General features: G+C 38.9%; 1 protein-coding gene across 2 annotated transcripts in view; it reads left to right on the top strand.

Annotated features, from left to right (window-relative positions):
- EPHB6 (EPH receptor B6) overlaps window positions 1–12,595 on the top strand; it is a 71,053-nt gene that overhangs the window by 13,909 nt on the left and 44,549 nt on the right. For both annotated transcript variants that reach the window (XM_032680336.1, XM_032680334.1), the window contains exon 2: window positions 4,978–5,196. In XM_032680336.1, the coding sequence (XP_032536227.1) occupies window positions 5,103–5,196 (94 nt within the window). In that variant the 5' untranslated portion in view covers window positions 4,978–5,102. The remainder of the gene's footprint in view (window positions 1–4,977; window positions 5,197–12,595) is intronic.

Raw genomic sequence — 12,595 nt, forward strand, 5'->3', positions numbered from 1 at the left:
AGCTCTTCCTGGCACTGGTGGTACAGAGAAAACTTGGGTTAGGTGCACATTGGTCTACTTCAGTGTTAGCTTGTGTTTTGAAATGTAGTTTGCACTAAAGCGTGCAGAATTTTTATTCTCTTGACTGCACATTCAAAAACACAAGTGTTCTTCCAATAAGGAAGACTGTCAGGAACTCTTGATTGAGAACTGACAATTTTTACATTGTGTTGACATGTCCATTGTTTCCATTTGCCTCCATACCTCCTGGGAATAAAGTATTTGAACCAATATTAGAGTTGGGATTTTCACGAAGTAGTGCAGGATGGAGCATCCTCTCTGCAGTGGATCGATCTCCTATCAGCTTTTAAGAAACAGAATATTTGAACTGCCCATAGGTCTTCTGTACAGATTAGGGCTGTGGTACTGATAGTTCTTCTTGATGCCTCTGGTTTGCTCTAATTTGACAGAACTCAAAGAAACAGCTACATTTCATTAATGGAGAAGAAGAATCTGTCAGGCCCTCGTATTTTCTCAAGAGGCTTGTGCAGTGCCTGAACAATTCAAGTTTTTTTCTTAATCCTAAAGGTATGCCTGAATTCCTCCTGCAGAAGCCAGACCAGGTGCATGGTTCAGATGCATGTTTAATGCTATTTGATGTCAGGTTCTGCACAGGGTATCTGTCAGAGGGGAATAGGGTCAATGTGCATTACTTTCTCATCTATGACTACATATTGTCTGCATACTAAGCTAGAACATGCTTCAGTGAAGGTCTCTCTAAAGATTTATGGATAGAATCAAAAGGATTAGAGAACAAGGTATTTTCTTTAAAGCTTAGGTCCAGCAGAACAGAATTAACACAGTTTATATAGTTGTGACTGCCCTTGATCAGTCTCAGAGTGTCATGCAAGCCCAGAAGAAAAAAAATCTGTCCATTTTAAGGAGACCCATCTTAGATTTTTCACATGTATGACCACCTCCGTCGAGACTCAAGACACATACCATTGGGGTACTCTAAAATAAATGACTACACAAACCTAGGAGAAAATCTGCTACCTTTCTAATAAAAACACATGTACTGATATAAGAGAATTTTGAATTAACGCTGACCTGTTTAAGCAACACTAGTGCCGATGGCTCTTCAGGTGCTTGAACTTTGAGGAAACCCTTTATTTGCATAAGGAAACTGCCTCAGAGATACTGACTGTGTTAAATACTTTGCCAGAGTTTCGATATAGCATGGGCACACAGCAGCCCCCTTTGTGAGAGAAATCCCACGAGCTCAGAACTGTAATAATGTCAATTGGTTTATTACATATGGGGACACTATTGCTATCTGTTCTGTAGCACTGAGCATCATTTGCCTGGAGATTGTACTAAAGTGTTCCCACTTCAAGACTGAGTTCAGAAAAAGTGAGACATTACAGCACGGGTTCTGTCTGGCGAGAAGAAACAGACCTTAAACAATGCCAGTTAAGCCAGGCATATTATGTTTCACATTTGAGGCTTTCCAGCTGAAATCGTTTTTGTTTGCCGTTTGGGGTATAAGAAGCTTTGAGATGCTGGGCAAGAGCTGTTGAAATAAACAATGGAATAGAGCAAGGGAGATTCTGACTGTATATAAGGAAGAAAAAAATCCCCCATGAAAAAAAAAATACCAAAAAAAAAATTAGTTTAGCGCTGGTACAGATGCCCAAAGAGGCTGAGGAATCTCCATCCTTGGCAATGTTCAAAACTCATCTTGACAAGCTTCCCAAAGAACTCTTCTCCTCTCTGGTTGTTCCACTAAGAAACCAATATTCTTGAAAATACTGGTAATGATTGTATTCATCTCTCTTATTGGGATCTTGAACATAAATTTTGGTAATCCAGGTACAGTGGCACAGAGATAGTGCCAAAGTAAACAGCCATGATAGCACTGGTGAATAATGTAAGCAGATAACCTGGAGACTTCCATCTTCCATCTCTTGGAGCTTGGTACTAAAGCAAAAGTGACTCGTCTTTTCTGACTGCTTGGGATCTTCACAGTTTTATAGAGCTGAATCATTAAAAGACATTGGGATCCTCAGGAGCTGTCATGCTTTTCAGATGTTTTAGGATTTTCAGGACTTCCAAGGAGATTGAGATAATTCCACTACCTAAGGAAATATATGCCTAAAAGTGGTTTAGAATCCTTTATGGAAGAGTTAGCGTAAGAGGATTGACAGATGGTACATGACCAGCAAGTTCATGTAGTTGGAAGAGAGAGAGGATGAGAAGGGGTATTTAAGGAAATTTTTTTTGAGAATCCTGTTGTGACAAGGTGTATTACTTTGCAGTTGGATTTGGGGGAGAATGGGGAATAGTGGATTCCGTAGCAAGAAGAAGTAATCTCTCTGAAAGCAGTTTTGGAAGAAGTAAATAGCTGAGAAGGCTGTGAAAAGGTGCTTGTGTGGACAAGAGAAGAGGGTGGTTTAAAAGCTGGGATGGTTTGAGGTTTCTGTTTACGTAGTTTGGTGTAGGGAAGAAATAGTAGGAGAACTGAAGAATGAAAGATGAGCGTCTTTGGGTGTAGTCAGATTCTATACACATCAAGTGCTAGGGGGAAGGGCAGGGCAGTGGTTAGCAATTTAGGGGCTTGGTACTCTTTAATTCAGAGAGGCTAGCGCTTCCCTCCTACTCTCCCTTAAATGCTTCCATAATGTTGTCTCTCTCCTTCGTTATGGAGTAAGCATTTTTCATTGAGGTGTGGAAGAGGCAGAATAAAATAAATAAAAAAAAAGGAAAGAAAGAAAAAAGGCAAATTCACCTATTTTTTACTACTAAATCATAACCAGCTTTTTCATTTAGCCACAATTTATTTCAGGGAGAAATAAATTCCAGTCTAATCCAGACAACGGCTGTATGATTCCTCATGAAGAGCCATGCAACTTTGCTGGGATACAGAATTGACCAGAGTAAGCCAAATAGGTGTTGTAAGAGAGAGATGCAGGTCAGGAGGGAAGCAGAAAAATCGGTTTCCTTGAAACCAGAAATTATGTCTGGTTTTGTGTACAAGGGATTTTTTTTTAGTTATATCTGTGGTAATTTCAGTACTTTTGCCTGAAGTTCAGCAGCCAGAGCATATTTGGATTCTGTCTTCTGCTCTGCCACTCATTTGTTATGTGACATGAGAAAATCGGGGTTGTGAACCGTCTTCAAACCTTCTGTAAATGAATGCAGTCCCACTGACTGAAATCAAAGTTGTGTTCAGTTTATTTGACCTCTGTTTCTGCATTTATTTGCCTTCAAAGTGAACGTTTAAAAGTCCCCATCTCTCAGGATTTTACTGGCCTAATAAAAAAGCTTTTAGATATTATAATGTTACAGATTGACTGTCAGTACAAATGGTGAGTATTTATGTCTCCATATGGAATACTCATGCAGGCTTGGTTCTGATGTACCCAGTCTTGATTTTTGTGGCTCAGGCAACAGTCTTCAGCCCTGTTCCAGGAGAACACTGCTATGTGCTTGGATAGTTCTTTCTGTAAAGAAGTGCCTTCTGACCATTCAGCCTGAAATTTTCTCCTTTTTACAGTTACATGCAGTGGTGTTTTTCTTCTGTGATACATCGTGGTGCATGCATTAACTAATATGCAGTACCTGTATATTATACTATCTTCGTTATTCCTCTGTTATACTTAAGTGATTTTATTTTTCTCTTTTATTATAAGTCATGAATCAAAGGTTTTGCCTCTTGCTGAGGTTTCTTTAGTTTCCTTACATTTTAGTAATGCCCAGAGTTCAACTGTATTTGGTGTTCTAGGTTCTTATTGGGGGCAGTGTAAGAGAGAACTATTCCATCCTGTTCAGTAATTTCTCCCCTTCTCCAGGAAAGCAAATCAAATTGCACTCCACTGCCTTTTTGCATGCTCCCCAGGCTGCTTTTTCCTCTGCTATGCCGAACTTGCTCAAATCCCACATTGCGAGGTTTTCAGATAATTGCGCTGATGCTGCCCCTTTTAATTACAACTCTTCCCTCTGCTGTTTCAGCCAAGTTATTGAGCCATTTCTCTATATTGCCTGAGACATTTTTCTTTCTCCTTAGCTACGCTTCACTGTCTCACTGAAGACATTGAAGTATTTTCAATGCTCTGCGCAAAGAGCACCTGAAGAAACAAAACATACTGGCTTTTTGCATGCAACCTACATATTATTGTGATATTTCTCTGGTGGGCTGAGAATTGGTCAGATGGAGCCAAAATTACCTTGCTTAGCAAAATTATTGTGCTGGATTGATCTCATGCAATGCTAGATTAGGCCACATGCTGCTCCTTTTCTGTGAGATAAGCCTGCGTGTCAGATTCTTAATGGTAGTGGTAGAGTTTTGTTTCGATTTTTTTCCCACTTAAGATGATAAACTCGGACTTTTTCTGCTTTTTCTGGCTGTAACAGTCTCCCTATTTGACCTTAAATATCACAATGTTCGCTTCCTCATGTACAACATACCAATGGGAAAAATACTGTCCAGCTTCAGTAATGTGCAGTCGTATGCTTAAAGGGACAAATGCCTACATCTGATACACAGTTACAAGTGTGTCAGCCATGCAGATTTGTGTTGGCAAAAGCTCTCCTGTCATAGCTACTGCCCTGCAGAGTCCTGAAAAGGCAAAATGAGACAGAATTTGAAAAACATACAGGGGAAATGGAATGCACGCCTTCTAAGATACATTGCTGGAGATGCGAAGGGTCAGAACTTAAGTAGGAGCACAGCCTATACTGTGGTACAGATTAACACTGATGTGGGAACCCTCTCTCACTGATGCCATGAATGTCTCAAAATCTGTACGGGCAGTGTGCAGAACACCTGTGACTGACTGAAGTCTTGAGGGCCGGGTATGTGGTAAATGCTGAGTCTGTGCTACTCTGTTTCACTTGTATCTCGGAAGAAGTAAGTGATGGAGTGGATGTATAAAAACTGTCAGTTTTGTATTATTGTGGCCTGATTTCTGTTTCCATCTTCTGTTTTTCCTTAAACAGTATTTCTGTGCGAAGGCCTCTGTGCTTTGATTTGGGAAGATATTAAAACACTCCAAGAAATCTCTGACCGTTTCAAGGGAGTGGTGTGTGTTTGTTAAAGATGGTGGTATTCACAGAGAATCTTCATGGATTCTAATGGTGGCATCAGTGCAAGAAGAGTGGCGGGAATGGGTTGGATCTGGATGGTCTGCTGCTTTCATCTAGTCACCTCACTAGAAGGTAAGAACGGATGCTATATATTGCAACAACTTAATGAAGTTTTCTGTAGAGATTAAAAAAAAGAATAAATAAGAAAAATGTGCTCTCCAGTATACTTATCCTAGTCCAGATGAGCGTTGAGGACATGTCTTTCTGTTTGATGGTTGATGACTATCTCTTGAGATGTAAAAGTTTTAGTATTGTTTCTAGTGGGAGAGGCAAACCCTCTTATGAAAGACCATTAACGAACATCACTGCTAGCTGTCTCAGAAATGACGGCCTCAAAGAATAATTTTTTTTCTCAGGAAATAAGCTCCTTGTTTATGCTTTGCATGTATTTGATTCTTGTGTTCCTGTTCTTGCACTGTGTTTGTTTTGTGAAACAATCTCTGAATATTTAGGCTGTTCTAGAAGGCAGCGTACAGTGGGCTGAAATCAAGAGTCTTTTTCTCGCATTTGAACAACTTGCCTCAGATAATAGATATGGAGAGAATGCTTTGCATTAACAAGAAGAGGCAGTTCACATTCAGCCTGTAGAGGAGAGGAGGGAGAGAGCAGTGAAGGCAGTGTAGGGAAAACGTGGGTAGAAAAGGAAGGCCAAGAAAACACTAGAAGAAAGAATAAATGGTAGGAGGGAGGGCGATGAGAGCAGGAGGTAAGATGAGAGCTGTGGAAGAGACTTAGAGAAGGGCAGAGGTATTGTAAACAGTCCTCTTGTTTGTTCCAAGAAATATCCTTGCAGCTACATGTGCTCAATGAACTGTACTGCTTTGTGATGAATGTTCATCTCTTGCATTTCTAAAAGCCTCTGAAAAAGGAGAGGAGGAATCAAAGGAAGACAAGGAAAGACCTAGAGGATAGGAAAAGAGAGTAGTGTGAGGTCTAATAAAAAGAGGAAAGCTTGTTAAAGCATCCCTTCTCTTAATAGGAGAGGAGTGGAGTGGGGGAGGAGTTTAGAGACAAAATAATTGATATAAGATTACAATACAAATTCTTAAATCTCTGAAATTCTGTTAATTACTGATTTTAAAATTATCTTACAAAGTACTGTGTAATTCCTTGTGTGAACTGAGATAGAAAAGGGGGAGAAAATGTTAATTCTCTCTGCAAATATGAAGCAACTCAGTGATGCCTGTAGGAACTGACATTTTTTGAATTCTGTACTCACTCCTGTAAGTTTGTAGAGATAAAAGAATTGAGAAAGCACTGTGTGATACAGGTTCACAGATCACGTAGTTGAATTGGTTGGATTAAAATACAACAGTAAAATTTAAAATTTTGCCTATGGAGATGAAGTAGTAAAGATTCCCATGAGCTGATTTTTAACTCTCAATTCAGAGTCAGGGGAGTCAGCACCTTCATTGTGACCGTGCTGCATGGTCCTAGGTTTGCACTCCAAAGCTGATTTGCATCTCAGAGGTAAGTATTTTTGTTGTGGTCAAAAGTCAAAGAAAAATTATGCAGTAGGGAAGGAAAGTCTGATGATAACTATGTAGAAAGCTTTGCTTTAGTACAGGTTTGTCCATAAGGAAGAAAAAAAGCCCATGGCTGATTTGTTGACTCATTACTATATAGAGTAGAAACTTGAACTTCAGGTTTCAGATTTTAGTTGAAAAATATAGAGAATATCCAGCATGGTCTTTAGTTTTTGTAGTGTTTGTTAGAAGTTTTATATGGTGTCTAAAATATGTCTCACCTCTAACTGCAGAAAATTGAGTGGGAAAATCAGTCAAGGTAATTTTTCTTCCAAGTGTTTCTCAGGCATTTGAGTTAGATTTCACAGTCTGAATGTAAATCACTTTTTTCTCAAACTAAGCTTTGTTTGAAATTTTATAAACCTTACTATAAATAATTAAGAAAAGGAGAAACTGTAGAGAGGGGAAGAGAAGTAGTCAAAGTATTCAAGCCATCTTTATATGCAGTATGAAGAGAGCAAATACTTTTTATGCAGAATACTTTTGATGAATGGAAGGCAGCATGCTTTTACAGGACCTAGTTGAACTTCAGACTCCTTCGTGACTCAGAAGTAAAGAAATTCTTGTAAGCAGTTGAAGATGCTTTTGTTGTTATTGTTGTTGGTTTTAATGCATAAAAAGGAATCATTAGGCTGAATTTATTTGATACAGCTCTAGTATTTGGACACACTGATTTCAACAGGAATGAGCATGTCTGTCCAAAGTTTTCCAGACATGATTTTCACAGTAGACAAAAAACCTGCATGGGAAACATGAAGGAAAACTGCTTTGCCAAACAGAAGACATTTGTAAACTTGTTATTTTAGCTTTATAAAAGGAAACAGGATTGCATGAAAGTTTTCATTACAATTACATTTCCCAATGTTTATGGCTCTGCAAAAGTTTTTGAGGATTTAGTTTGGAGAGCATAATTTTTGAGCTACGTGCTGGGTGAAGTAATGGATTTTTCCCTTTTCTCAAAGACACTTACATAGAAATTTTATTTCTTTGAAAATCTATATATGTATGTAATTACAATTTATCACTTAACATTTAAGTTAACATTTTAGGTTAACCTTTCTGATTGTAAAAGTTAGTGAAACATAGAATTTAAGAATGCCTGATGGGCTGCAGTCAAGACAGGTGAGAGCTAGTGATAACTTGTTAATGAAATAGCTCTTACTAGGGCGCTGAGATGAATTTTATGTGGAATATTGGTTTTGCTTTGAATGAGTTATAAATGTTTACAGCTATAAACACAAGCAGAGTTCATTTTGCAGAACTCATTAAATATGTTCCAAAGGAATGATGTATGTAAGTGACTGCATTTATTTTACAACAAGCTCTCCAGCCTGCAGAATGGCTGGACAACCTTTCTAACTATCGTCCAGAAGTGCAAGATAGAGAGAGAAAAATTATTCTGCCTTGGTAGAACCTCTTTGCTTTGAAAGTGTCTCCTTGGCAAAAGGGAACATGAAAGAAAAAGGTAGTGAGGTCAGACATTCTTATTTCATTTTTTCCCCTGTCTTTTCTATTAACTGGTTGTCATCTTAGGCTGTTGAAAATAATATATTGATTGCTTAAATTGACTTGCCTTTGAAGTGGAGGAAAACTATACTTTCCTCGAAAGGAATTTTCAGAGAAAAAAAATACATTTGTCTTTTGTTTTATTGTATACAGTTTAGTATATACAAAAAAAGGTTTAAATTAGTGTTAATTTACTTTGGCTACTTGTGATTCACATGAGTTATTAAAATCCTAGCAAACATTTTCTTCCAAGTTCTTTCCTGGCATGCACCTCCGTGCCAAAATCTTTACTGCATGCTTGGAAAGCCCAGGGCTTTCCCAGAGGAATATCCTGTTGTAGACATGTAGAAGGTGAAGGAGACTTGACTGGATGTGCAGCTTGTTTGCAAACGGGAAACAGACAGGAGGTTATCCTCTTGGTCGGTCTCAGCAGCTCTGTTTGATTTGTTTTCTTCCAGAGTAGATTCGTGTGTGTTCCCTGTGCTCGGACATCCATATTCCCAGGCACGTACCATAGTGCTGTGATGAATCTACTCCCAAACTGCAGGCTAGCCCTTGCTGCTCAGAGGCCAGTAGGACAGTAGAGACTATTCATGCTGCAACTAACACTGTTTATATTCAAAGCTAATTAAACCTTCAAGGAGAAAGAATGGCATTCTTGTAGTGTAGGGTATCTGGGACTTAAAATACATGCTTCAGTGAAACTGTGGAAGACATAAACTCACTTTTTAATGTCTATGCAAAAAAGTAAGCAGGAAAACATAGATAAACACCAGAAGCCACACTGTCATCAAAAGTAGCCAGTTTGATGGCAGTGATGGTTGGATCCAATTTCTAGACTCAGTAGTGGGTGTTTACAGAATGAACATCTTAAGCTGCAGAAGAGTACACATTATATTTTATCACTAGAAAAGTTGTAGATAGTAATTTAATTTGATTTCATATGCAAAGGTGAAACTTTTTTTTTTTTAAATTTCCCAATGTCTGCGTTTTTTGACATCAGTAGATGAAGTAGCACAACATGCTAGTCTTGGCAGTTTCCTTAGAGCTTTAACAAAAGAAAAGGGCAGGTAAAGAGAAAAACACACAGTCATTCATAAAGCTTAAAATCTGTGTTACAAAAAGCTGTGTATTTCCATATCCTAGACCATTTGGCTGTGATTTCTCTCTTTCACAGATGGCACATAACTCCTGGTTGGGGTGTGAGAATTCCTTCTTTCAGATGACAACTTTGATGTTCTGATAGTATCAGCATTTTGCTCTGACAGCAAGTAGTCAGAATAATATATACTTCATGGAACTTACTAAACACATATCCCATTGGCTCCAAATAGCTTTTTTAAAATAATTGTATAGGAGTGCAGAAGTAATACAAGATCATTGATTGCAGAATTATTTCAAAATATAGATTTATCCAAGAAAAAATTCAAATTCCTTTGTCTCATATAGATTGGGTTTGTATATATTCTCTTATATTAGGAGACATATTTTATAACCTGCAACTTGTTTTTTTTGTGTTAAGTCATAGCTTAACTTTAAAAAAGATGGTTTTTTTTAAAAAATAATATCAATCTTTGGGTAGTTCATGAACAAGTAGGATTTTTTTACTATTTTTGTTTGTTTTTTTACTTATTTCATCAACTAATTTTTGAAAAATAGAATACTTGTTACAGTTGCATATGTCACTGGCCGTTGATTTTACTTCACCACAATAGCTGTTTAGTTTTGGAAGAAGTTCTAGTGTATTTAAGGCTTCCCAAAGGTTTGACTGTATTCTGTCTCCAGGTGATAGAACCCCATGCATAAAAATATTTGTTCAGTTGAGTGATAAAAGGCTCCTGATAAAAGAGTCCTCTCCACATGCTCAAAGGAGCACAGAGGAACAAAGAAAGGCGGTGGAATCTGAATAACCTAATAGAGAAACAAGCACTGTGACCCAGCTTCTCCCAGGGCTATCAGAGGAGTGTGATCAGCCCATGGAGTGGGAATGGAAAGCATTAAGTCAATGGAAGTGCTCTCTGGAACACCGTGGAGACTGAAGGCGGTTACTGCCGGAGGGGCCATGGTATTTATTAGGGGAAGTAAGGAAGACCATTTAGGGCTTCTACAAAACTTATTGTGGGTTGTTTAGGAGAGGAATCATAGGTGGGGAAAGGGAAAGATCAAGGTGGTTTTGGGGAGGATTATGTGTGTGAAAGTAGAGATAAGGGGCCAGTTGTGTAAACAGTCTGCAGCTGTATGTGTGTACATGGACATTTATATACCAGCAACTGGAGCTGAACCAGAGATTGTAGTGGCCCATGAGTCAGTGCTACCAGAAGCTGGAGAGCCTGGAATGGATGAAAATCAAGTGCTAGGAACTCAGGTTGGACCACAGATGACCTTTTGTTAGTGAGTCTGTAATCTCTATATCAAGCCAGACTAGCTTATTAGTAGAGTAAGTGGGTTGAGAAACCAGGGAAAGGCCAGAGAGTCTAGAAGATGAATGAAACACTGGTTTGTATGTGTGCATCTCTGTGAGCAAGACAGATGGAGGGGGCTGTCTACTGAGGGAATCAGGAGGTCCAGGTCACCATAAATTCTGGAGGTTCTTTGAGAGTCCTGTCTATATATTGTGTATATCAGTGCAACTGGAGACAAGGTGATCCAAAGGCCATCTCCTGGGTAGGCTGTCTAAGACCAATTAATGGAGGGATTCATAGTATGTGTGCCTGTGCATGTGTTTGTGTGTGTAAGTAGGGTTCTCTGGAGTGGGACAGCACTACAGCAACTGGCTGCAGACCTTGGAGGCTCACAAGTCCAAGTGTCGGTAACCCAGGAGAACAAGAATCCAGGTCTAGCTACTGGATAGGCTGCATGCTTGAAACCAGTTAGTAGAAGATCCACAGCATGCCTGTGTGTGTGTGTGAAGGGATGTATCAGTGAGTGAGGCTGTCTGAATACTAGCAAAAGGAGTAGGGTTGCAAGCTTCAGGTGTCAGCATACATAGAGACCGCAGATCCAGAGGTCAGCTAGTGGAGGCTAAATGTTTAAGGACAGTTATTGCAGGGATCTGTATTGTATAGAAATGCATATATATTTCCCACTAACAGACCTTCATCCTGACCACCCGGAAAGGGGAGCAGGATGAGGCCATTGGTGGTGCTGTTTCTATTTGCATGACTGGTGAGTGTTTCTGTCTGCCTGTGTTAATCTTTGTGGCTGGCCATTCACATGTGTGCAGTGCCTGCATGTGTTTGTGTGTGTGCCTGTAGGGAATACACACTCAACCTTGCTACTGGTTGTACCCAGAGACATGAAGCTGCAGCAGCATGGTCAAGGCATGATCATAGAAGGCAGAATAAGCTCAGTAGTGTTTCAGTTCTTTTCAAGAAGTCTGCTAGAGCTTTGCTACTTGGGGCATTCAACTCCATAGCAAAGTGAACTCTCTGAATGTTACCTTTTACTCTACTGCCCTTCGCCTTATCTAGCAATGTACATGTACATTTGGATATATACAGAATTCAACTGGACAAGGTTTTGAGCAACCTACTGTAATTTAACGTGGCCTTGAGCAGCATGTTGATAACGATGACCACTGGTACCTCCCTTCCAACTTGTTTCATTCTGTAATTCTGTGGTGTTGTCATTCTTTGCACCAGATTCTCATCCCACAGGTGAAGAGATTCTTTTACTGTCTTCTCAGGATCAACTTTCTTGTCATTGGCTATAATTTGGGCAGGCTTGGGTTGTATAATTCGCTCTTGCACCACTGCACTGTTAAGGCACTGAGGAGAAGTATTCTTCAATTTAGAAAGCCTTCATGAAGGTTGTCTAAGGGTCAATGATCCTTGAGTGAATTGTCATCCTCTCACATCAGGAGAACATTTTGCCTGTAACACAAGCACTAAATAGTCTTACTTGAAGGTGCAGTCTATCCAAAATCTTAAAATCATTAAAGGCCTATTTTGAACATCCTGATCCGTAATAGCAATTTCCACACTCTGCCCAGTTGATCTTGATGTTGACATTATAGTATAATGTAGCCCAAGAGATTAATTTGTGATGTAAATATAGACTAGTACTAGCTTAAGTATTGGGGATTTTTATTTCACTTTTTCTGACCTGCAAGAACAAAGGATACTTAAATGAGAGTTTAACTAGTTTAAAATTTTGTTTTACAGAGACTGTAATGAACCCATTTGACTCTTCTATAAAAGATGATCTTTTTCTTTTTAGTTTAGGGAAGAGAAATACAGGAGAATCTCTCATCAGTTATTTTTCTCTTCTTTGAACTAAAATAACTCATAATATGAAATTGGAATATCATTCTTCAAAACTGAAATTAAAGCAGAAGTCAAAAAAGAATTGTCATCATTTCATGTGTTTAAAAGCCTCCAGTTTGCTCAGATATCTTGCTTATTCCTCATTTTTAATGTAGAATGTAATATTGTTCTATT

This window comes from Chiroxiphia lanceolata, chromosome 2, assembly GCF_009829145.1.
Source record: "Chiroxiphia lanceolata isolate bChiLan1 chromosome 2, bChiLan1.pri, whole genome shotgun sequence".
NCBI classification, from domain to species: Eukaryota; Metazoa; Chordata; class Aves; order Passeriformes; family Pipridae; genus Chiroxiphia; species Chiroxiphia lanceolata.